The sequence below is a fragment of the Canis lupus genome, chromosome 6 (assembly GCF_003254725.2).
Source record: "Canis lupus dingo isolate Sandy chromosome 6, ASM325472v2, whole genome shotgun sequence".
Classification (NCBI taxonomy): Eukaryota; Metazoa; Chordata; class Mammalia; order Carnivora; family Canidae; genus Canis; species Canis lupus.
This window is the reverse complement of record NC_064248.1, coordinates 62,696,098-62,722,523: the sequence shown is the minus strand read 5'-3', so window position 1 is coordinate 62,722,523 and position 26,426 is coordinate 62,696,098. Positions and strand designations below refer to the sequence as shown.

Sequence of the window (26,426 nt, the reverse complement as noted above, 5' to 3'; positions counted from 1 at the left end):
AAATGTAATTTTTACATGTAGCTAATATTTATGGAGCAATACCTTTGTGCCAGGCACACTCTTCTCATTTGTTTGTCTCTACGAAGTAGGCATTATCATGGCCATTACAGAGGTGGAGATGCTGTGACTCCCAGAAGTTAAATAATTTATCCAAAGTATAAGTCATGCTTTAATACCGGTTAGAGTATCAGTAGTGTATTGTCTATTGCTGCAAATTACCACAAACCTAGTGGCTTAAAACACTTAAAACTTAAATGGCTAATTGTCTTACTATTTTGGAAACCAGGAGTCTGATATTACTTTCACTGGATCAAAGTCAAGATATTAACAGGGCTGGTTCCTTCTGGAGGCTTTGAGGAGAAGATCCACGCCTTTACCTTTTTCAGCTAAAGGCTCTCTGCATTCATGGACTCTTGGTGATTTCCTCTATTTTCAAGGCCAGAAATGTAGTATTTTCTAATCTTTCTCTCTTTGACCTCTGCCTCTTTGTCACATCTCCTTCCTTGACTTCGGCCCTCCTGCCTCCATCTTACAAGGACATTTGTGGTTACCTTGGGCCCTCCTCAGGGGTCCAATGATCTCCCCCATCTCATGTTCCTTACCTTATCACATCTGGTAGTCCCTTTTGTTATATAAGGTAACTTATTTACAGGTTTCAGGGAATAGGACATGGACACCTATGAGGCGACTCTATTCTGTTTACCACCAGTGATTAATAGCACAGGTTTGGGAATTATACAGACTTGGCTCAATTCCTAATTCCACCATTTAATAACTGTGCGGTCACAAATCACTTCACCTTTCTGAGCCTCTACTTCCTTGTCTGAAAAACAAGGTAGTGAGACCTACCTCATGAGATTCTTAGAAGTTAAATTAGGTAGTACACACACACTTCTTTACGTGGGCCGTCACAAAGATGGTTCACACTGTTACTATTTTATTTTATTTTTTTACTATTTTATTTTTTAAAGATTTTATTTATTTATTCATGAGAGATGCATAGATGTAGGCAGAGGGAGAAGCAGGTTCCCAGTGGGGAGCCCAATGTGGGACTTCACTCCAGGATCCCAGGATCATGCCCTGAGCTGAAAACAGACGTTTAACCACTGAGCCACCCAGGTGCCCCTGTTGTTACTATTTTAAAAAGATACTATTAAAAAAAAAAAAAAGATACTATAAAGACATAGACCAATAAATGAGAATGACAAATCCCAAAGTAGGCTAACATATATATGGTCAATGGATTTTCAAAAATGTACAAATGCAGTTGAGTGGAGAAAAAACAGTCTTTTCAACAAATGATGTTGGAATAATTGTATATCTATATGCAAAAAAAAAAAAGAACTTCAGTCCATATTTCACATCATATGCAAAAATTCACTCAAAATAGATCATAGACATTAATATAAAACCAAATATTATAAAACTTCTAGAAGAAAACATAGGAGAAAAATCTTTGTGACCATGGATTAGGCAAAGATATCCTAGATATAACACTCAAAGTCATAAATCTTAAGAAATCTTTGCCTTATCGATCTTTTCTTTTATGGATTATCAGTCAGAAATGTAAAGGAATGAACCATTGCTACATGCAACAACACGAATGAATCTCAAATCATTTTGCTGAGTAAAAGATAAATAAACATGCTGTGTAATTGCATTTGTAAATATTCCATGAACAGTGAACTAAGTCATAAGTAATAGAAAGCAGATCAGTGGTTGCCTAGGGGCGAGGGAGGGATGCAGGGAGGAAGGGACAAGAGGAAACAAGGGATTATGGATGTGTTCTTTATCTTGTTTGTGGTGATGGCTTCATGGGTGTATGCATATTATTTATCAAATTGTACACTTTAAATATATCCAGTTTATTATTTGTCAATTATATCTTAATAAACTGCTTTTCAAAAAGTAAATAGCAGGGCAGCCTGGGTGGCTCAGCGGTTTAGCGCCGCCTTTGGCCCAGGGCGTGATCCTAGAGAGCAGGGATCAAGTCCCATGTCAGGCTCCCTGCTTGTAGCCTTCTTCTGTCTCTGCCTCTCTCTCTCTCTCTCTCTCCTCATTAATAAATAAAATGTTAAAAAAAAAAGTGAATAGCAACCAAAATATTAAATAAATAAACAGATGAAATACATGAGAGTTATTTAAATTAGCTCTGTTTCAAAATGCAGGGCAATTGAGGTATAAGCTAAGGTTTGTAGGGCATAGGCCTCTTCCTTGTACACACACAGTAAGATTCTGAGGAGTAAGTTACTTAGAGCTTAAGTCTGTCTGTGGCTCCTGCTCTATCAACTACTAAGTCAGTAACTGCCACTCACTGTATCTTGTGGGATGTAATCTGTCACTTCCCCCACCATGTGTGAGGAAGGAACAGGACCCTCTCCTGTGCTCTGCTGTGTCCACGCATTAGAAAGAAAGTACAGCATGGTAGTAAGAATGCAGGGACCTTAGTTTGGATCCCAGCTCCCCCATTTTCAACTCCCAGGGAGGGAAAAATGGCAGTTTGTCTCTAATTTATGAACAACTTGTATTCCAAATGTTTATTATGCCAACTGATTGCAATTTGGAATACATCTCCACATATAATCATAATGTGTTATGCACATAGTCATTCCCCTCCCCTCCAAATTACCTGATAGTTGTGTCATAGAGCCACTAGGGTGGGGGAGTAAATATTTCTTTTTTGGAGGGGGGATAAATCTTTCTATAGGAAAATAAGCCCTAAATTCCACTTTAAGAGGCCACATGCACTTCTCCCCTTGCTGGCACATCTGTTGAGCAGTAGGAGAAAAGATGTCAGGATGTCCAGGCATATAGGGTCTGGAAAAGATGGGAGTGGGCTCTGGGACCCTGGAAGGGAGACTTGGGGGAGGGAGTTTTGGGGATAGATGCAGAGCTGAGACTGGGACCATGGAAACTGATGATAATGAAAAAGGATAAGAAAATGAGAAGACATCTTGAGAGAGGGAAAATAGGGCACTCTATTAATAGAGGCTCTCTTGAAAGGTAGTATTACCGATAATTGTTGTTTTCTTCTTTTTACCTTTTTGACATTTTCTGTAATGGATATACTTACTTTAAAAATAAGAACAATTATTCTAAAGTCTTCTAAAATCTAACCAAGACAATTATTTAAAGCAAACAAATTTATGTTTCTTCTTACTATTTTAAGCAGTTATATTTAATGTCCAAATTCTACTTTGCCTTCCCCAGGTCATCCAGAAATTTACCCTTTGGTGTTAACTACCCAGACCCAGGAAATATTTAACTGCCGAATAGATGAAGATGTCACAGATGAGCAACCTTATAAGCTTATCAAAAAAGAAGATATTTTTGCAGACTTTCAAAACAGAGCTGCAGTATCTGATTTCTATCCAGTCAGAAAAGTTATCCAAGTAAGTGCAACACCCTTCTTTATTTTTCAGTTCTACCTCAGGAAGTTTCTAGTACATAATAACAAAAGGTAGAGAGATTATTGAATTCAAACCTGTGCCATTCCCCTCTCCCCATCACATTGGACAAATGCTAGCTTGCCCATGCCTCCTTTGGAATTCTGCTTGATGATCCTTTGTGAAAAGCAAACACCTATCAATGACTGATTCTTACTTCACACCCAGAAAAGCTCATCCTTGCCCAATTTCAACTAGAATAGGAATGTACTTTTATTTTTCCATACTGCTTTAATTTTTTTAATTCATAATTTTGGTCCTGATTCGCCTCCAAATATGCTATAGAGCACCGACACCAAATAAAAGGAATGCTTCTTTTTTCCCATTAGAAATAAAATTGTATGGTAAATTTCCCTGGACCTACTGAGCTTTAAGAGCTATATTATGTTAATAAAATAATTTTACAACTTGGGATTATGAGCCATAGATAAGCACTATGGCTACCCTTTTATGATTGATTAAAAATATATCAATTTTGTGTCTGAGTAAACTGAAGGAAAGCTGACCTTCCCTTTTGATTATACTCCTATAGGAATATCCTGGAGATGAGCTTCTGGTTGTTTATGACAAAGACTTCAGATATGGACTTAACTTTTATCTTATTGGAACTGAAGAGGGCAAAGAAAATTATTTAAATGTAAGCATACCCCAATTCCTTGCATTTTGTTGGTTGTCTGAAGGAAGAAATACCTCCAGGGGAGACCTATGCATTATGGTTATGATTATTCTTGTTCAGCTCTCTTTCCCTGGGGCCTAGACCAGGTTCTGGCATTTAAAGTAGGTAAACAGTAAATGTGGGATGAGCTAAGTCAAACATCTCAGAGTAGCAGGTACTTACTCACTTATTTGCCCTTCACTGAACCTATGAGAACAGAAACGGTAAATCTGGAGTAACATTGCTGTTGGCCACTCTTTGTCCCATATTCTTGGTTCTCATTTTCCTGTCTCCATGGCTTTGAGTAAGTTACTGAACCACTTGTCTGCAAAGTGTTGGCACCAACAGTATCTGTTTCCAGGGCTGTTGTGAAGACTAAAAAGGCTTTTTCTTTTCTTTTGCTCAGTTTCCTTCTCCTAATTGAAGAACATGTACCAACAATAAAGAAAATAAGGAAGTGCTTAATGAATTTATACAAATGTAAAGTTTATTGTGAAATATACACATGCAGCTATAATCTACTTCTGGTCATGTATTTTAGCATGCTATTTATTTTACTCCAGCCTCCAGAAATAGCAGAAGAACAGGAAGACTACAAGGAGCATATTATAGAAGATTTATATGTTTATAGGCCACCTGTCTCTAAACCATGGGTTTCTTTGGGCAGTGAAAAAGAAATTGAGGAAGAATCAGTTAAGGAATCTACAAAACAGGTCAGAGGCTTGGATATGATCTTCAGTGTGTTACCTCTCTATAATGCTTCCTGAGGGATCTGTGAGGTTTGCTATGTTTGCCAGTGGGAATGTCATTTTTCCTTTGATAGAAGAATGGTCATTATTTGGAGTCTTTGGGTATTAAGGGTCAAAATGTGTTCCCCCAAAGAGGTATGTTGAAGTCCTAATCTCCAGTACCTCAGAATGTGACCCTATTAGGAAATGGGGGTCGCTAATCCTCTAGGACTTGTGTCCCTATAAAAAGAAAGCCATGCAAAGTCATGGGGAGAACCCATGTGAAGAAGGAAGCAGAAATTGGAGTTATGTATCTACAAGCCAGAGAACAGCAAAGGTTGCTGGCCATCACCAGAAGCTAGGAGAGAGGGGATCCCTGGGTGGCGCAGCAGTTTGGCGCCTGCCTTTGGCCCAGGGCGCGATCCTGGAGACCCGGGATCAAGTCCCACGTCGGGCTCCCGGTGCATGGAGCCTGCTTCTCACTCTGCCTATGTCTCTGCCTCTCTCTCTCTCTGTGTGACTATCATAAATTAAAAAAAAAATAATAAAAAAAAGAAGCTAGGAGAGAGGCAAGAAACAGATTCTCCCTCAGATCCCCTAAAAAGGAACAAAGCCTTCAACATTTTGATCTTGGGCTTCCAGCCTCCACAACTATGTTCATAGTTCAAATAAATTCCTGTTGTTTTAAAGCACCCAGGTTGTGGCACCTGGTTACAGCAGCCCTAGGAAACTGACACAGTGGCATTCCAGAGCAGCCCCTGAGAAGCTTTGTATGTGAGTGATTTATTATGAAAATGCTCCATAGAAGTATAGGAAAAGTAGCAGGATAAGGACAGAGCAGAAGTCCTTACCAAGGATGCAGTCTCAGGCACAAGTCCAGTAGAGGAAAGGCTTCAGCTTGAACCCCTAAGGGAACCCTGGAATGTAAATTATACCTGGGTTGTCCCAAACAGCAGCAAAAAAGATAGGCTTACACATGTCTCCTACCAGTCCAACACTGATCAAGATGTAAGCTTCGAGTCACATCCTATTTTTTGGTACCTTTGTACCAAAGTGGTCCCAGTAGCCCTAAAGCAGTGCTCTGCAGAAGAGCAGTAGGTGGTAGCCCTGGAAATAGAAAGCATACAGAGCTGGAGGGGCAAACAAAGTATAGAAAGAGATTTGGGAGGATTTGAGCAGAGCACCAGTATTGTCCACCATACATCCACTTTTCCATGGACTTGATTATGTTACTTTTACTGCTGTTGCAGATTACATATATGATTTCTCGAAAAAGAAGTAAATTTGGAGCGCCAATTAAGTTCAGTGACCAAAATGCTTCCAGTGTAAAAGATGCCTATATTGAGTGTACAGCCTACCCAGATAGAAATTTTACCCTCAAGCAACTCGAGAAAGATGTTGGCATGCAGGTAGTCCCCAAAGTCAAGGACACAAGTACTCAAACAAGATGGTAAGCATGTAATGGGGTTGTATATTTTCAAAGGCAATTATAGTGAAATCTACCACCATCCATGAATCTTTGAAAGATCTTTGTAATAAATAGAAATGGATCAACAATGATGATACAGATCTTCACGGAGCAATTCAAGAAGATCTAATTATACTCAACAATGCCTTTTAAAAGTCTTGTTAGAAAAAAAATAAAAATAAAATCTCTATAGGAAAATAAGAGACAAGTATATCAGAGTGTAAACAGTTTGAAATAGGACCATAATTGATGCTATTAATAATCACACTCCTGCTGTCAGAGAAGGGGCCCTATTGTCTCTTTACCTCTGCTTCTAACTACCCTATTCCAACACCTAAGTGATCATTCTCACATATCACAGCAGATTGTGTCATGTCACTGCCTAAATCTCTTCTTTGACTCCCCACCACACCCAGAGCCCTTAGGATGGTAGTAGGTCCTCCTTCCTCTGCAACAAGACACGGTCTGCCACTCCAGCCTTGTCACCCTGTTCTGAAACATGCTCCTGCGCTCCGGCCCCAGGAGCTCCTTCTAGTTTCCAAGGCACAAGTCCAGTAGAGGAAAGGCTTCAGCTTGAACCCCTAAGGGAACCCTGGAATGTAAATTATACCTGGGTTGTCCCAAACAGCATGTGCTTTTCCACATCTTCCTGCCTTTGCCCCTGCTGCTCCTCTCACATCAGCCTACAGTTGGGAACAAATCATCTAACACAAACCTATTTTATACTCCCGTGTTGACTATCTCATGTAATTGATTAAATACTGGAAGTGAAAAACATGGTTGTGTGACTACAGAATGGTTGTCAGTGTATGAGTTGTTCACCATCATGATCGTGTGGCTGCCTAGGAGCTCTGGCTCACTGCCACTGGCCAGCATCATGAGAGGGGATCATACAGCAGATCTCTAGCCCAGGAAAATTCCAAATCCAAAATGCAAAGTACAGTTTCTACTGAATGCTTATTGTTTTCATACCATTGTGAAATTTAAAAAAAATTACATAAGTTGAGAACCGTCTATAAATCTATCTGCCCCCTTACTCTATTTCTCTTCATGTTATCATCACTCGATATGTGTTTGTCATTCTTCTCTCACCTTCCCTGCACGCTGCCTTAAAATTTAAGCTCCATGATACAGAAATTTTGTCTGTTTTGTTTACTTCCATATCCTCAACTCCTAGGATATTTCCTGACACATATTTATCAAATGAAGGAAGGAAGAGGGGAGAGATGGATCAAGTTAAATAAAAATGTGCAGAACAGACGACTGACTTGATTTCAGCATTAAGAGGAGAGCAAGAAATATGCAGTGACCAGGAGAATCAGGAATCAATAGTGCAGAGGGAAATACAAGACACGCTTTTCAAACCTATGTAAACCAATGAGTCAGAAACCATAAATATGGAATGTTAAAAGTCAGGGCACATACACATCAATACCGGGGCCAGAATAATAAATGGGTCAGAAATGAGGGAGGCAGATGGATAGACAGGCTAAAATATAAAGACAGGATCAGTAGCCAAGTCTGAGAAGAGAGTTAAGACACCAGAGATCCATAAATACCAAGAAGTGAGGCCAAGATAGGAAGGAGAGACGTGAGACATTAGTACCAAAGAAACTAAGACTTTGAGACAAATTTCTAAGCCAAGCCAGCTAGAGATTTCTGTGTTCCTTCCAGGGTGCAGAAAACTGAAGAGCACAAGTCAATCAGGTTAGACTTGGGGGGTAGACTCAGGAAAGGACAGGGAAGTTCCAACAACAGAAACCCAAACCAGAGGACTCTAGATTGAGTTGCTTCTCAATGAATGCTGATTTGTACTGAGAGACCGTTGTATCCATGTAAAGGGAGTGAAAAGATGAGAAATAGGCAAAGTTCTTGACCCTTAAGATGAAAACAAAATATATGAATCAAAAGTTTCAAATCTAGGTGACTAGGAGAATGCTGGTACTCCTTACCAAGATCAGGAAATCAGGAAGGGTGGCTAGTTGAGGGTAGAGAGGCTGAGCTACATGATTGTGATGGAAGCCTTAAAAAAAAAAAAAATCAAAGATGAGGTTCAAAGAGGATTGAGAGTGAAAGCGAATGTTTTCAGTGTTCTTTCCACACATTAGGCATTCTTCTAAGCACTTGGCACACAGCGACTCAATTAATTCCTACAACTGCCCTTGGAGGTAGGCACTATCCCCATTTTACAGCTAAATAAAATGGGGCAGAGCCAGGTTAAAAATAAAACTTAAGAAAAAATAAAATAAAAAATAAAAAAATAAAACTTAATATTCAGAACATAATTTAAATCTGAAGCAATCACAAATAGATCTGCTGAGAAATAACAAAATAATCACATTAAAAAAATAAGAATGGCTCTTAGTCATATTGCTACTTGGATGAAATCAATACATGGTATATAATTTCTTACTTAATCCTACCTAGAGGACACTAATGTGTGCTAGAAATTAAGAACTGAAGCTAAGATTTGAACCCAGGTCTCTCTGGTTCCAACACCAACATTCTTTCTAGCCCTCTGCTTTGTGCTACTGATACTGAGCTAGCTAGGGGAAAAAAGAATTGTTTATGAAACATAAAACTCTCTTTACTCCTTATTTCATTACTCAATATATTTGCCTCCCATGGAGACACTTTACCTACATTTGCTCAACATAGATTAAATACAACCTAATATTTTTTGAGCACTTATAATGTGCTATTTTAAAGCTTTACATGTATTAATGCATTCAATTTACTATGACTTTATGAGCCAGGTACTTTGAGAGATTCGTGTAGAGATGAGTAAACAGACACAGAGAAGTTAAATAATTAGCTCGAGGTCACAAAGCTTGTAAGTGATAAAAACCAAGCTTCAAAACCAGGCAGCATGTCACCAGAGTGCACACTCTTAATGACTGTGCCATATGACCTTTCTATAGCCCCATACCCTAGAATCAAGGAGCTCCCTGGTCTAGTGGGTGAGACTGCCAATGCCCAAATGCAACAGGATATGTTAAAGGAGGGACAGGAGGACAGATTGGATGGAATAAGCTTCCTACCAGAGATCATGGTGCCATCATTGCTGAAATGTAAATTGTTTCTAGTTTTGTATATTTAGAGCAGTTTCTCAATCTCAGCCCTACTGACATTTTGGGCTGGATAAATCTCTTTTGTGGGAGGCTGTCTTGTGTGTTGTAGGGTATCCCTGCATCCCTGGTTTCTACCCTCCATAGGCCAGTAGCACATTCCACTTGTGACAACCAAAAATGTTTCTCAATGTGGCCAAATGTTCCCAGGGTGTCGGGGTGGAGTAGGATTGCACTGGTTAAGAAGCGCCGATTTAATGAAATGAAGAGAGAGAATGATGAACACATGTGGCAAAATGTTAATAACTGATGAATCTGGATGAAGAGTGTATGGGAGTTCCTTAGATCTTTCTTACAACTTTTCTATAAGTTAAAAATATCTAAATAAAAACTTAAAAAAATAACTTCTTGAGGACGCCTGGGTAGCTCAGTGGTTGAGTGTCTGCCTTCAGCGCAAGTTGTGATCCCGAGGTCCCAGAATGAAGTACTGCATAGGGTTCCCTACAGGGAGCCTGCCTCTCCCTCTGCCTATGTCTCTGCCTCTCTCTCTGTGTGTCTCTCATGAATAAATAAATAAAATCTTAAAAAAAAAAAAAAAGAATTTCTTGATTATGTTGGAAACAAATACATAAACACTCAAAGTATTTCAAAAAGGCAGTCAACATGAGTTATCTAGGATAAGAAAAAATTCAATATATAGAGTTTAAATAAAAAATAGTATCTTATTACTATCACAGAAAGAAACCTTTGATCTGTCACAACCTATATTTACTTTCCTTTGATTTTATTTTTGGTATTCAATTTTCTTTTAGGACATACCCCAAAAATGCCACTACACAATATTATCCAAGAGAATTTTCAGAGGAGGAAAAAGAGATATTTGGACAATCAAAGACTCTGAGTGACTTTCTTAATAACGTGTCTGTAAGGTAAAAATTGTATATTGAGTTTTTTAAATAAGCATAAAATGTGTATGCATACCTATTATGATGGGTCTTAAAAGGCAACTCAGTCCATGGTGTCTAGTTAGAGAGTATGACGAGTTATCAGATATGCATGAGCATGTGACACATTCTCAGTCTTTCTTTCCTTTCTATTGCCAGGCAACATCCTAGACCTCCCAGGCTAAGACCACACCAGCATTCATCTGGGAAATGTATACAGTTGAGTGTGTGAGGATGTTTTCCTAATGGCAAACTAATAGCTATTCACATAGTCCCTTTATTTAAGTCTTTGTTCTTCACTCCTCTTTTTAGTTTCATTAACTTGTATAGGATCACAAAGGATCACAAAGACGAGGATGCAGAGGGTGTGGAGGACGATCATGGCAATGATGATCTTTGTAAATGATATCCTGAATTCAATTCAGATGTACCTTTGTATCTTACCCCTTACCCCTAATTCCTCTCTTACTGAGTCTGAGAGAGAGGCTTCTTCAGAGACCCACACACACTGTTACTAGGACCCTGGGGTTTCTACATCAGAGAAGAACTTGACAAAGTCTCAAGTCGAAATCAGAATTCAGAGGAAGTGGAACCAGTGGTGAAAAGGTCTGCCAGTTGTACCCTGTAGGTTGGTTTCCATTTCTTTCCAAAATTAAAAATCTATTGGTCAAGTTCATACATAGCCCATGGTAAGCTTTTTCATTTTTAAGAAAACACCATTAATTCTTTGAGACTTTTAAATATCCTGAAAATCCCAACAACATTTTGAAAGTAATTTCCTCTGCCTGGGGGGATCTGGTTCAAAAACTCACCAAGGAAGCAAAGAGAGTATATTAAACTAGATAAAATGCTTTATATATGTATAGTTATGTTTACTCTGGGTCAAGTCTTCTTGTGAAGTTTATTAAAACTTGGAACAAAAATAATTTTTAAAAACTTGGAACAAAGAAAAAAGATACTCCAATGTCTGATGACCAACGACCGTTCAGCAGGCTGTCCTTTGCTAACTTGTCTTACACTGTAGCGAGCCTACCTGCCATCTCCCTGTACCAGCCACCAGAATAACTATGGGATCAAAGCTAAGGAGAGCAGAGGAAACAATGTTTTTTTCAAAGAGCCAGAAACCCAGAGGTAGAAACACACCCTCTCCTCACAGGATTTCAGTACTAACTGGTCTCTGGAGAAGTTATTACACATGCAGGAAAACTGTAGATCTCATGGCAAGGGTAGGAGGACACACTACAAGAAAGAATTCCATGAAGCCTCCAGAAATTGCCAGAGGTTTGATGTTTTAAAAAGGGGGTTGCTGTTTTGTAGACTCTGCTGGTTGATTAGGGGAAATGAAAATCAGGTGAGTTTACTTCCAACTTTGCAGCAAGCCTCATTTTCTTGTTTGGTGACAAAATTAAATGTATTTCTGCTTGGCTACAAAACTAAACAACAACAACAAACAAAAAAACCAGTGTGCTAACTATCTGCCACTCATTTACAGAAAGCATGCTATTGATTTTCCTATGGGGCAGTAAGAAAGGAACAAGAAAACCTAAGGTTTCTGTTTCCTCATATCAAAATGTAGTCCTTAAAATTTTTCCTGATAAGAATATTAAAAATGAGAAATCTGTCTATCCATTTGAAAGCCATAAATGGGGCAGCGCTGGTGGCTCAGCGGTTTAGCACCGCCTTCAGCCCAGGGCCTGATCCTAGAGACCTCGGATCGAGTCCCATGTCAGGCTCACTGCATAGAGCCTGCTTCTCCCTCTGCCTATCTCTGCCTCTCTCTCTCTCAGGAATAAATAAAAAATACTTTAAAAAAATAAAAATAAAGCCATAAATGGCCTACAGCCAATTCTTAATTATCCACATGGTGTATTATCTTTAAACTTCAGTTTTTATTCTTCCCTTTCAGTTACCAGGCTTTAGAAAGAGGAATACTAAACAGCTTTATATTTCCTTCTCTGAGATGTGGGAAGGAGAAGCCAGAAATATAAGAAAAAATAGGAAAATTGGCTCCGGAATTATAATAGCACTGGTCAAGAAGAAATAAACCCACAAATATATCAGCTGCCATGTTTCCCACTCTAAAACTGTTGAAGGCTTATTCAATTTTTTAAAAGTTAATATAAGCCTGGCTTTGATCTGGGAAGAGTTCCCTTTTAGAAATGAGTTCTTACAGAACTTTATCCAAAAAGAACCTAAGGGAAGCAGTATTTGCAAAAGAAGGAAATGATAAGAAAGCAGATAGAAGAACTTCAAGGGATTCTCAAAGCAACCAAGATACATTATTTTCTAGATTAAAAAAAAAAAAAAAGGAATTACAGGGGCACCTGGGTGGCTCAGTTGATTAAGCATCTGACTCTTAATTTCAGCTCAGGTCATGATCTCAGGGTCCTGAGATGGAGCCTCGTGTCAGGCTCCACACTCAGCATGGAGTCGGCTTGACATTCTCTCTCTCTCTCCCTCTGTCCTTCCCCCTGCTCTCACTCACTCTCTCTCTCTCTCCTCTCTAAAATTATATATATATATATATATATATATATATTTTTTTTTTTTTTTTAAAGTACTTACAGGGGATGCCTGAGTGGCTCAGCGGTTGGGTGCCTGCTTTTGGCCCAGGGCGTGATCCTGGAGTCCCAGGATCGAATCCTACATCAGGCTCCTTCCGTGGAGCCTGCCTGTGTGTGTGTGTGTGTGTGTGTCTCATAAATAAATAAAAATCTTTTAAAAAATAGATAAATAAATAAAAAATAAAAAGTACTTACAGGCTCTAACTCAGACAACAGTTTTGCCAGCCTCCATTCAGAAACCGGAGTGCAAAGAAACCAAGAAACAGGAAGCAAGAGAAACGGTGCCGTCTTCACTTCTCCTTTGTGAATTAGCTCCCAGTTCAGACTGAGAGAGAAGAATCAGGAAATCAGAGCAAAGCCCCCGGCTTTAGCTTGTCTCTTGGGAATTTCTTTCTCATTTAGGCTGAAACAGAAAAAAAACCTCAAGATCTTGAAAATGTTAACAAATGCTTCTATTTGAAGCTCCAGGCTGTGAACCTACCTCTCACAGGGTTTTTAAACATGCTTGATTTGTTAATTTATTAATTAATCCAGGGGCACCTGGATGGCTCAGATGGTTCAGTGTCTGCCTTTGGCTTAGCTCATGATCCCAGTGTCCTGGATTGAGCCCCACTTCGGATTCCTGGCTCAGCGAGGAGTCTGCTTCTCTCTCTGCCTCCCGCTGCTCATTCTCTCTCTCTCTCTCTCTCTCTCTCTCTCAAGCAAAACAATAAAATAAAATAAATGTGCATATGAATCACCTGAGGATCTTGTTAACATGCAGACTCTGACTCTGACTCGTAAATTTGGGGTAGAATCTGTGACTGCATTTTTAGCAAACTCCCAAGTCATGATGGTGCTGATGGTCCACAGACCACACTTTAGGTCCTAGTTTGGAAGATAAAATACAAGAATTTAACCAAGAGTATTCAATTAAGCAGTGAACAGTAGTGTTAATTCCTAACAACACAGGTATTAAGGGTCACACTGCTTAATGACATTCTTAGGAGTACCTATTATAATACTTAGAGTTTATATTTAATTGTCTAACTAAAGGAGGGTTTTTTTTGTTTTGTTTTGTTTTTGACTCTCAATCATTAGGGTAAAATCCTGGGTGGCATTCTAATCATAGGAAAGCTCCAGAGGCTATGCAAATGAGCCAAGCTTTCAAACCTAAGCATATACAGGGGCAGTACACACGACAGAAACTTAGAGTAACAATTTTTTGTTTTTGTTTGTTTGCTTGTTTATGGTACTACTTCTTTCAAGAACATACCTCATTTTATACCTCATAAGCAAATAACTGAGTAATGGTGGAATTAGTTGGTCAAACTCACAGAAAACAGTTATAAGATCTAGAAAACCATATTTATACACAAATGTACACACAACTACTTGACGGCTCAGGAGAGTGACCAAAAGTAAGCAGGGACTGGAGAGGAGAAGGATGAGATTTGCAAGTTTGCAAGGGTCTTTCTATGGATTATTGCCTAACCCATAGGAGGCTCTGGTGCCAGAAACCTACAGCCATACAGGTCTACGGGGGCAGAATAACCAAACAGTCAGGGGAAAGTCATGGAAGGAAGGGAGCCCAGGTAAGCCAAGACCCCAGATCTACATAAAAATCTAATCAGATTCTAGACTGTAGACTAAAGTGCTCATTTTTAGGGGAGACTCTAGGGGGATCCAGAACCAGCATCTAGAAGCTGAAAAATTGACAAGAGATTTGGAGTTTGAGTCCAGCAAAGTTAACTGCATTATAGAACAAATTTCACATTTCGGAGGAACAAAAGAGAATCCAGGGTCTCTACAACATGTCATTTATAATGTCCAGTTTCATTAAACATGGGAAGTCACCAGCCATGTGGAGAAGCAGGAAAATGGGGCACTCAGGTTCCTCCCGATACCCCCTGGGGAACCAACGGAGGGTTTTTCCCCTCCAACACCAAATACATATCTTGTCCGACACCAAGTCCCTAACCCTCAGCACTATCAAGTTAGTCTAGACTCCACGAGGTAAGGGGCTTAGTCTCATAAGCCTGCCCCAGACACCAATCTCCAGACACCAATCTTGAGTCCCCGGGGGCAGGGGGGCTGGCTATACTTCTGCTTGACCAGCTGTAAATGAGTTCGATAATTCTCCAGAAGGACTCCTTTAACTCAGGAAAGCACTTTCCTTACTATTACCAGTTCACTGTAAAGGATACAACTCAGGAGCAGCCAATGGAAGAGATGCACAGGACAAGTGATTGAGGGTGCGAGGCTGGGGGAGAGAGACGTGCCAGCCTCCCAGCACATCTGAGCATTCGCCACTTTGGGAGCTCCTGTAGTAACTTTAGGACAGGAGCCTGTCAAGTCAGGGCCCTAGGCCATGAAGAGATGAGCCTTGCACTCAGATGGTTCTTGAAAGGGCAATATTAGCATTGTTCACAGGATAATTCTTAATTTTAGAGATTGTATCATGCATTGCAAGTTTAGTAATAGAATTGAATATATTAGCATCTCCCAAGTACAGTGACAACTGAAACCACCCCCACCACTACTGCACACACACACACACACACACACACACACACATCTCACATTTCTAAACTCCAAATCTCCTGCTGAGAATCTCTTACTTTAAATCTTATATATACAATATATAAATATCCATTATAATCATGATCACATATAATCCTAATGATATATTTGTAGAATAATTAGTATATATGAACATTCAATACTGAATATGGCTAAGAAAATTGCCTTTTCTGTCAGTTTGGGGTTTTTAGGAAGCAAATGAGAGTGAGTTTAAATTGGAGGTTTACTGAAGGACCCACCATGTAAAAAATATTTTTAAACAAAGCAGGATTGGGCAAGAAGAGCTTTGTCAAAGTCCCAGCCAAGCCCAGCAGGGGGCTCCAGAGGGAGGACAGCCTGTGGAGGAGTCCTGCAGGGGGCAGAGCTGGGCAGGCCCCCCTGTCCCTGTTGCTGCAGCCCAGGCATCAGCCTGGGAGAGCACAGCCTTGGCTTGGGCGCCCAGGAAGATCACGAAGGTGCTCCAGGCCACCAGCCAACAGCGTCCTGGCACTAGAAGTTCTGAGTAGCACACAGCCATGAGGATTTTTTTTTCCTCTGAAGTCCTTGTTTCACATGAGGGTCATCATCAGTTATCAAATATAATTGAGAATATTTTTTCCTTTCCATATAAATGAAGTAGAAGGAGCTGCCGAAAGACGTACCACTGAATAGGAAAATCCAATGTCTTGAGTTTGTTTGTTTGTTTTAATAATATAGTGTTGAAATAGCCCTGCAGCAAAATGAAATCATGAACACATTTGTTGATGACTGGAAGTGCCTGGCCGAAGAAGAAAGCACCTTTGGAGACAAAACTGATACCCACCTGAAAGAGTACCAGTCCTTCACGGACCTTCATAACCTAAAGGAGAAGATGGTCACCTCCGTCTCATGGCATCCGACTATCTATGGTGAGATGAACACAACTGCGGTTCTCTTTATGGTGGCACAGTTATAGTCTGTTGGTTTTATAGTAAATTACAAACTAGCTCAGTTGCTCAATTTCAGTAAGACCACTCCCAGTTGCTCAGTGCACCTGCTGAGCACCTTCTGCACCCCTGCAGTCCTGTGTTCCCCGAGCACTTCACTGTGGTCTCCACAAGGACAGAACCAGAGCCCAAGCCAGGGAGGTGACAGGCTCAGGTCACCCAGCCAGTGCAGTGCTGAATCTGGATTTGTCTCAGACTTTTGGGACTCCCAAGGCTAATTCCATTCCCCCTGATACTCTTCCTCTCTGATTCCTGGATAAGAGAGGAAACACACCTCCCTTAAATCACTCAGCTGCCAAAGGAGGTGGGACCCTCTGCAGTTGGAACCACATGCAGATGGAACCACAAGGAGAAAAAGGTTCTTCTCTTTTCCTGCCCGTCTTCCCACACTGGCCCTTTTCTCACACACAAAAAAGTTTTCTTGCTAAATCTTTGAAATTGACTGTTTACTTTACATTAACAGTATATCTCAGTTTGGACCGACCACCTTTTAAGTGCTAAATAAGCAATATGTGGCTGCATATTACACAATATGAGCTCTAAGAGAACTCCCAGAACTCCCAGTCTATTATTGAATATATTCATTGAAGTTTCATCAAAATGGAAATGAATAGTGACTCTGTAGAGCAGGAACACCTAAAAACATTTCTTTGTATATAGTTGCTGCGGATTTTAACTTCTAATTGTGCTTCAATCAGGGCTAATAGCCGTGTCAGTGGCTGTACGACTCTCCCTTGAAGAAAGAGTCCACTTTTCGGGTAAATTATTGCTGCAACCATCATTGATTCTTTTCTGGAGTTTCTCTGATCCCATACATCCTCAGGTAATTAAGGAGAGCTGTCCACCTAGTCTAAAAATTTCAAATACTATGTTCATATTTATATGTAGCAGATTTAATTGCAAAGTACTTTATAACCACTTAATATGGTAAGCGCTTATAAAGTTAGGCTTTCTTCAATTCACAATTTCTCACCAATTTGAGCAAAACTAAAGGGTAGGCTTAGTTTATTGAAACGGTTTATTGAACGAATCAACATGTTATTTTCAAAAATGATTTTAAGAGGATCATTTAACCATTTTTAAAAAACAAACTCCTTCATGGGTTTTATTTCAAGACTATTTGTTCAAATGCAAGTAGATGTTCATTTCACATAAATTTCCTCAGTTCTGAGGATCACCAGTATGGGACAGTAATGAGTACAGATCCCCGGGTGGGAAACAATGCGGAGTGGTGAGGACTATGGCACGATGGCCCTGGAGAGAGTACAGCCTGCTTATGGGATACCTACACTTCAGCTCTCTTGTTGCCAGGTGGTTCCATTTGTTAAGAACCCAGATCTGAATTTTTGAGTGAAATCTCCCAATTTTTAAATAGTTTAGTTTCAACTAAAACTAAACCAAACACAGACTTCAAATAAAACAAGGCTAAGGGCCAGATTTGCCCCACAGGGTTCTATTTCCATCATCTGCTCAAAAGAAGTCCTGCTTAGGGAGAAGGTGCTTTATTGTATTAGATTAAGTTTTTTTTAATGTACTTAAATATACTTTGTTTCTATAAAGTATTGTATAACTAAGGCTTTCCGTAAGAAACCCTAGCTTTCCCTTCTACCTTCTTCCCGATTTCATCTGAATTCAGGCAGTTTTACTATAGTAGATTCTAGTACACTATTTATTATAGACTTAGAGATCAAAATGACAGATCTCTTGTTCTTTCCTGTCAGCCTAATTACCACATAAAGGTAAGTAGGGATTTTCTAACATTTTCTAGTGGGCTAGAGTTACTTTCCTGTCCACATGATGGAAGTGTGGCTGAACTTTCAGGCAAATTAGGAAGAAGAAAAAAAAAGAATTCTCTATTTTGAAGAATAGCTTAAAAAGACAAGCAAATCGTTTCTTAAAGAAATAATATAAATGATTTCTTTTGTCTTTGTTCTATCAAAACAATAGGAGGATATATTTCTAATTTATTTTAAAAGTAGAAGTTTCTCTAGAAGCTACAGAGTACCAAATAAACAAAGATGATTCACTCCAATTCCAGTCTGAAGACTTTAGCTCGATGGTGGCAAACCAATGGCCTCTGGGCCCCATATTTTTGATGGTCGTGGTTAAGGAAGAACAGGCATCATGCATGCACATATTTTGCTTGGTGCTAACACATAGCACAGGTGCCAAAGATGATTAATATACCTATTCCTTCACACTGGTATATTCCTTGCAGCGCTTCCTTCTTACCTTCCAGGTACTTGAGTTTGTGCACCTTCTGGGTTCTGTATTATTTTAATACACTTTTTTTAAAATTTTTGTTTATTTATGATAGTCATACAGAGAGAGAGAGAGAGAGAGGCAGAGACACAGGCAGAGGGAGAAGCAGGCTCCATGCACCGGGAGCCCGATGTGGGATTCGATCCCGGGTCTCCAGGATCGCGCCCTGGGCCAAAGGCAGGCGCTAAACCGCTGCGCCACCCAGGGATCCCTCTGTATTATTTTAAAATTTGAAATATTATCACTGGCAATACCTCTATCTTTTCTCATTCAGCAACGTTTCTTTTTGAGTGCTTACTGTGTGCTAGCTCGACAGCAAGGAACAAAACAGACAAGTATCTTGTCCTCACAGAGCTTCAGAAACACTAAGCTTAGTCTTCTTGTTTATAAAAAATTACAACATCTACTAACATGTGCAGGGTGGAGGAAGGGAGAACTCAGGCCCTTGAGAACATACCTCTCTCATGCACATAGTCAACATTCACAAAATTCAGCCAAAACAACTTCCCATCCAGAAGTGGGATTCTATGTCCACATTTCTTATACACAGCTATCAAATTCCACTTTTGACTGTCTTACTATTTTCTCCCTCCGATTTTAATAGGTTTTCTCATTATCTCTCGAATTTGGGGGGTTTTCTTTAGTTAATGCTGGAGAGTCCAGATGACATCTTTTGCTTCAAGTTCTGTCCAAGTGACCCTAATATCATTGCTGGAGGCTGCATAAACGGACAGGTACTTATGGATTTTTTTTCCAGCTATTTATTAATTTTGACAACATTCTGTAATAGGTTTTGATAGGTAGTTTATTTGAAATTTAAGGATTCAGTATGGCAGAAGGAATGGATGCCAATTGTGTGCCAAGAACTGAGGTATATAGATGTGCTAGACACGATATCAGGACTTGAGGTGTCCATAAAGTAATCTAGTTAGAACTGGAATGAAACTGAGTCAAATCTGTTTGTATTTGTGAAATAGAACTGCATATTGTACAAGATTCCACAGAAGAACAAAAAACACAAGCATTAATACCTCATGATCAAGAGTTCTTTTCTGACATTTCCCTATGGGTAGGAGTTAGGGAATGATCCAGAATTTGAAGAGAAATTCACTGGAAAAACATACAGTGTACTGAATTTATATACCTATTATTTGATACCATATTTGTTTTCTTTTTTTTTTTTTAAAGATTTTATTTATTTATTCATGAGACACACACACACAGAGGCAGAGACATAGGCAGAGGGAGAGGCGGGCTCCTTGTGGGGATTCTGATAATGGACTTGATCCTGGGACTCCGGGATCATGACCTGAGCCGAAGGCAGATGCTCAACCACTGAGACACCCAGGTGCCCTCTTCTTTTCTTTTTCTTTTTTCTTTTTAAAATATTTTATTTATTTATTCATAAGAGCACAGAGAGAGAGGCAGAGACACAGGCAGAGGAAGAAGCAGGCTCCATGCAGGGAACCTGATGTGGGACTGATCCTGGGATTCCAGGATCAGGCCCTGGGCCGAAGGCAAGCGCTAAACTGCTGAGCCACCCAGGGATCCCCTTCTTTTCTTTTTAAGTTATCTAATTTATATGAAAAAAGATCCTATCCTCCAACTGACTGTTTCTTTAATAAAGCTGTTTTATGATCAGAATTTAAATTCACTGTGACCCATTGAGTTTGACCATTAACGGTATATGATCTTTTTGTGTGTAGCTAGGAAAATGTCCTTGTGATGGAAAACTTAAATGTCTACAGTGGGGACACCTGGGTAGCTCAGTTAGTTGAGTATCTGACTCTTGATTCCCATTCAGGTCATGATCTCAGTCATGGAATTGAATCCCACATTGGGCTCCACACTCAGCAGGGAGTCTGCTCGCAATCCTCTACCTCTCACCGTCACCCATTCTCTCTCTAAAATAAATAAATAAATCTTAAAAAAAAAAAAAAAAAAAACTATCTACAGTGTCCACGACCATTTATCCAGAACCAAAATAACCAGGAAAATAATTTTCCCCCTCAGTTTTGTTCGACAATAACTGGTGGTCATAAGGATGACCCAGAGCCCACCCTCCAAGCCCTGCAAATACTGAAATGCTTTTTGTTACTCATTATGAAGGTGATACAATTTTAAGAATATTTTAGAAAGGGGGCACTTGGCTGGCTCAGTTAAAGAGCATGAGACTCTTGATCTCGGGGTTGTGAGTTCAAGCCCCATGTTGGATTATAGAGATTACTTAAATAAATAAAACTTTTTTTAAAAAAAGAATATTTTAGGGCAGCCCCGGTGGCGCAGTGGTTTAGCGCCACCTGCAGCCCAGGGCGTGATCCTGGAGACCCTGGATCGAGTCCCGCATCAGGCTCTCTGCATGGGGCCTGCTTCTCCCTCTGCCTATGTCTCTGCCTCTCTCTCTCTCTGTCTGTGTCTCTATGAATAAAAAAAATAAATAAAAATAAAAAATAAAAAGAATATTTTAGAAAAGTAATGATGTAAGTAAGTAAATGATGAAAATTAAACCACTCGCAATTCTATAATCCTGACATTTTGTTAACATTTCAGTGTGTTGAAATGATTTGTATTCATTGAAAATTTATCTACTTTAGTGTTGTATATTCTATTTTATTCTCATTTTTCCAAAAATGACCATCCATGTATATGCAAATTTGCAGTTGGCTAGAATATTCAATTAAGTAGAAATCATCATTTTCCAGCCTTTTTGGACAATTGAGTGTTTGTACTACTTCTGGAGAACGGGCAAAGCAGCTCTTCCCAGTCACAGCATATTCCCAAAAGCAGAGGAAATTGCATACTGTTTATCTTGGAGTTTAAAAAAATACAAGCCTTTATTAACACAAGCACAAGCACAGAAATCAAAGGGCTAAAAATACTTTTATAGAGAAGAAAACATTCTTCTTCATGTTAGCTTTAAAAGTTGCTGACTTACTAAAGATGTTGGCCACATTTGATTATCCTTCAAGATTGATTCATCAGAGTGCATGCCAATACCAATAGCTTTTAAAAAATCTTTAAGATCTAATTAGCTGTTTTCTGAAAATATGTTGTAATAACATTTACTTCTATTTTAGATTGTCATGTGGGATATTACTGCACATGCAGATCGCATAGAAAACATCAAGACAGGTGGCAGTAGAAGTAAAAAAGCCACGCTCAAGGTTAGCTTTTTATAACTTTTCAGTTCCAAGTTTTTTCAATTCAGAAGTTTGTCAAAAAGCACATAACAGAACTGCCAAACTATGCAAAGACTCAATAGAGTGGGAAAAAAGTATTATTTCACTTCATCTTCACCAAGTATTTTCACCTTCACATCTATTCATGGACATATTCTCAATCACTTTTATGTAGGCCCTTGGTGAAAAAGTCCATAAAACAAGTTGCATGACCTACCTGAGGATGTGAAGTTATTTTTGTTGTTGTTGTTAAATAAAATAAAGAGACCGAGTGACTTACCTATCATGATGTCATGGAAAGAGCACAGGACAGAAGGGCCATGTATGTAGGCTCTGGACTGTGGTCCTGTGAGTTTGGGCATGTCCTCTCACCTCAGCAAGCATCAGTTTCTTCATGTATAAAATAAAGGGGTTACAATCCTTTCCGATAATAATGTACTGTGATTTTGTGAAGCTGTGGATGCTGTCAAGAGGGCTGAGGAGAGATTCCTCAGCTCCTGACACAGTACTCACCCACCATATTGCACACCTTTACCCCCGTTCTTCAGCCTGAACACCAACGGGCCTTCACCAAGACACAGTGGGATGTGGCCTTCTGTGTATACATGAAACACTCCTTTAAAAATGGGATCTCATCATTTCTTTAGGGAGTGGGTCAATCCTTCTTGTTTAGACATGAAATCTTAGACTAAGCCAAAGGCAAAATATATAATCTTATTACCTACATATATGATACACTGAAACACCATGTTTTTCTTTGAACTAGTATTTCTCCAAGTTACTAATTTTAACTGGAATAATGAGTAAGGTATGAATTCACTCATTAGCTCTCTGAAATTGACACCTAACCTTCTTTTGGCATTTTTCCAGCCTATGTTTCTCCTTGAACCAGATAGTAATAAAGAAGCAACATACATCAGACACTGTGCAGTCTCCTCAATAGAAAATGGTCATAAGAAAGTAATTACAGATATACATTGGCTGCCTGACACATTTGAGGTGAGTCTTGATGGCTTCCTAATTTTCTCCTGTTGGATTGTGCATTTCAGAAGATTTTATTCAAAGAGCATGTTTCAAGTCAACAATTCATTTACATTTAAATCATAAAATAACCAGGAACCAGGCATCAAACAGTTGTGTCGGTGTTGCCTGGCCAATATCTGGCTTGGGGATGAGAATAAGGCCAATGTTTCAACTTCAATGGCTTATAAACCACTAAAAAATGTAAGTGGTGTCAACAATGATATAATACAAGAATGGAGAAGATAAGAGTTTGATAGGTAAAAGTAGAATGCAAATATTTTATACTCTCAGCCTTTGTGGATTTAAAATTAATGATTTCAGCTAGTTGGAGCAGGCAACTCTGAAGATCCATGACATATAGTAATGTTTTATTTTGCCAAGGCAATATTGAACTGAGTGCACCTTGAGGCTGGTGGGTGAAAAATAGTCATGCTGTGAATGAGTTCAGCTGACTGCCTAGCACCTGCAATGCAGCTTGGCTTTGTAATTATGCACCTGACTCACTAAGTCTGGTGTTAGTAAATTTGGAAATGGGTAAGCTCCCCAAATGTTTCCCTTAAAGGATACTAAGGGTCTATTATGTATTTTGAGAATATTAAAGAATATTATGAAAAGTAGAGTTATAAAAGGTAATTAGCCCTCTAGGTAAGGTAATTCATTTTATTTATTTGACAGAGAGAGAGAGAATGAGCTGGGAAGAGGCAGAGGGAGACTTCCCACTAAGCAGGGAACTCTATGTGAGGCTCAATCCTGAGACTCTGGGATAATGACCTGAGCTGAAGAATGCTCAACTGACTGAACCACCCAGGCACCCTGCCCTTAAACATATTTAAATGGATTATGCAAGGCTTAAAAGTTATAATGGACCAAAACAAAGAGCCAGATAGTTTCTATGATCTCTAAGAGCTTAAGATAGGGCAATGCAAAGAACTCTCTGTTCCAACTTCATTTCAGCTCATACTATATACACAAATTAATTAAGATGATTATAAATTTAAGTAAAAATAAAGCACAGGAAAAATAGAATAAAAATCAAAATAGAATATGATAGAATGTCATATTTCTGGATTGGGGATAGTTTTCTAAGCTAATTAACATGGAAAGAAATTCAAAACATACATACATACATTTCTAAATTAAAGAAGAAAGAACAAACAACAAATGGAGGAAAATATTGGTCTTAAATATAGTAAATACAAAATTTCCAGTAAATAAAACATATACTGAAAAACAATTACTAGATAAACATGAAAATCATTCAGGCTTTCTAATATCAAAGAAATTAGTAATAAAGCAGCAATAATATACTATTTGGGATCTATTTAATTTCTGAATAAAAATTTAATAGGGGTACCTGAGTGACTCAGTCGATTGAGTGTCTGCTTTTGGCTTGGGCTATATGGTCCCAGGGTCCTGGGATCAAGCCTCACATTGGGCTCCCTGCTTCTCCCTCTCCCTCTGCCATTCTGCCCCCAACTCGTGCTCTCTGGCTCTCTCTATCTCTCTGTTAAATAAATAAATAAATAAATAAATAAATAAATAAATAATCTATAAATAAATAAATAAAAATTTAATCGATAATAATACCCTGTGTTAGAAAGGATGCAGTGGTGAAACCAGTAAACTCTAACACTGCTGGTTCCAACATAAAACTTCTGGAAGACAGCCAGTGTGACCCTTAAATCATCCAAATCTTCAACTCTTTGAATAGTAATTCAAATTTTGGGAATTAATATTATGAAATAATCTAATTCATGCTTCAAGATACAACATTATATGCACATCCTAACAAATTATCTCAAATGTATTCATGAAAAAAGACTGGAAAAGAATATAAGTAGAATTATATTTGATGTTCAAACCTCCTATTTTCCAAATTTCTATGATATTATTATATGGTTGCTATCGTTTAAATCATTAAAACATAAAAGCCCAGAGCAAGCACACTTCTGGGGTCTTGCACTTCATACAGCAGGGAAGGCTCAGTAGAAGGAGAGACAACGTGGACTCTGGGTTGCTTATCAGATGAGTAGAAGTTGGCAGTAGTTAGAAACCAGAGAGAGTTCAGGCTGCTGTGTCCCTGGCCAAGTTTCCAGGGTCTTCGCTCCTGGGATGCCCACAGGGCTTAGCAGTGCAGCACCTGGCTCCTTTCCCCACCCCCTATTCTCACTGTTTGCTGCTGGAGCACCTACCTTTGATTACTGTCCTGCCCATCAGTCCTCCGGGAATGTAGGGAACTGGGGAAAGTCATGTTTTCCTACTGATTCGAGAGTAGCACCTTCACAGATTGCCACAAAATCTTTTTCACCTTGTTTCAAAGCTAGCTAGTTGGAATTTGGGACCTTCTAGGGCCCTGAGGAGCCATGAACCCTCCTTGGACTCTTGCCAGTGCTAGGAGACTGTGGGTATCTATTGTAACGCTAAACTCTTTTCTACTGACCTTATCTGCTCAACAATCTCATTAAAAATTCATATGTTTTATTCCATCATTAATAGTAAAAAAGCAAAAGAGCCTACATTTCTAATTATAATGGAAATGATATAATAGATAATTAAATGAAGTATAATATGTATAATATAAAACTGTTAAAGTGATTTATTAGTAACACAGGTAAGTGTTCAAATTACATCAACTGGAAAAATCTTAGAAATTTTTATGCAAAAAAAAAGAAAAAAAAGAAATTTTTATGCATGCTAGTTAAAACTATGTCAGACTGTTTCTGTGAAAAAAAGACTGGAAAAAATACACGTCAGAATTACATTTTAAGCCTTATTCTCCAAATTTCTGTGATAGTGTTATATTCTTTTAATAAAAATCAAAACAAAGGAGAAAATATTATAAAAGTAAAATGCTTTGAGGAAAGTCATTATGTTCTAGGTATGCAGAACTTACTTCTTGTGTTTTTAAAAAACAGATTAACAGAATGGGTTCTGTCTTTGAGAATCGAAGTGGAATATGCTGTCAGCTTGTCACATGTTCAGCTGATTGGTATGTCTTTATTAGTGTTCTTGGCTCAATTTCAAAGTCACAGTGGGTGGGGTGGGAGGTTTCCCCAAGTAGAGCTCTGGACACCAGCTGGGAGTCTTAAACTCAACTTAATTCTGATACTACCTACCAGGATTCATAGGTTAAGATCCAGTCCTACATGACTGCTGTCTCGAACACGATATCACCGCCACCACCCTTCCCCTGCTGGCCACCTCAGATGCCAGTCACAAACCCAGGTCCTTAGCTGTACTTGTCACTGGCTGCAGATAGTAAATTCCCAAGATTCCTTCCTTAGGAAGGATTAATTTCCTAGAGTGGCTCACAGAACTAAGAGAAAAATTTAATTACTAGATTACTGGCTTATTATGAAAGAGTTTAACTCAGGAACAGCCAGATGGAAGAGATGCACAGGCAAGGTATGGGGAAGGGGTGAGGAGCTTCCATGCCTTCTCTTGGTGCTCACTCTTCCCAAATCTCCACGTGTTCACCAACTAGGAAGCTTTCTGAACCCTGAACTGAGGTTTTACGGGGCTTCATTACATAGGTACAATTGGTTAAGTTTTGGCCAGCGGT

The 26,426-nt window shown here is 39.1% G+C and overlaps 1 protein-coding gene across 7 annotated transcripts in view; it reads left to right on the top strand.

The window, feature by feature from the left end:
* The window catches only part of DNAI3 (dynein axonemal intermediate chain 3), an 81,568-nt gene that overhangs the window by 12,373 nt on the left and 42,769 nt on the right, over positions 1 to 26,426 (top strand). For 6 of the 7 annotated variants that reach the window (XM_025417792.3, XM_025417794.3, XM_025417788.3 and 3 more), the window contains exons 4-14: positions 3,211 to 3,392; positions 3,979 to 4,083; positions 4,665 to 4,814; positions 6,080 to 6,279; positions 10,178 to 10,294; positions 16,132 to 16,322; positions 17,099 to 17,223; positions 19,307 to 19,396; positions 21,740 to 21,826; positions 22,712 to 22,840; positions 25,780 to 25,853. In XM_025417792.3, coding sequence (XP_025273577.1) covers positions 3,211 to 3,392; positions 3,979 to 4,083; positions 4,665 to 4,814; positions 6,080 to 6,279; positions 10,178 to 10,294; positions 16,132 to 16,322; positions 17,099 to 17,223; positions 19,307 to 19,396; positions 21,740 to 21,826; positions 22,712 to 22,840; positions 25,780 to 25,853 — 1,450 coding nt within the window. The remainder of the gene's footprint in view (positions 1 to 3,210; positions 3,393 to 3,978; positions 4,084 to 4,664; positions 4,815 to 6,079; positions 6,280 to 10,177; positions 10,295 to 16,131; positions 16,323 to 17,098; positions 17,224 to 19,306; positions 19,397 to 21,739; positions 21,827 to 22,711; positions 22,841 to 25,779; positions 25,854 to 26,426) is intronic. The other variant, XM_025417793.3, reaches the window with a different exon arrangement.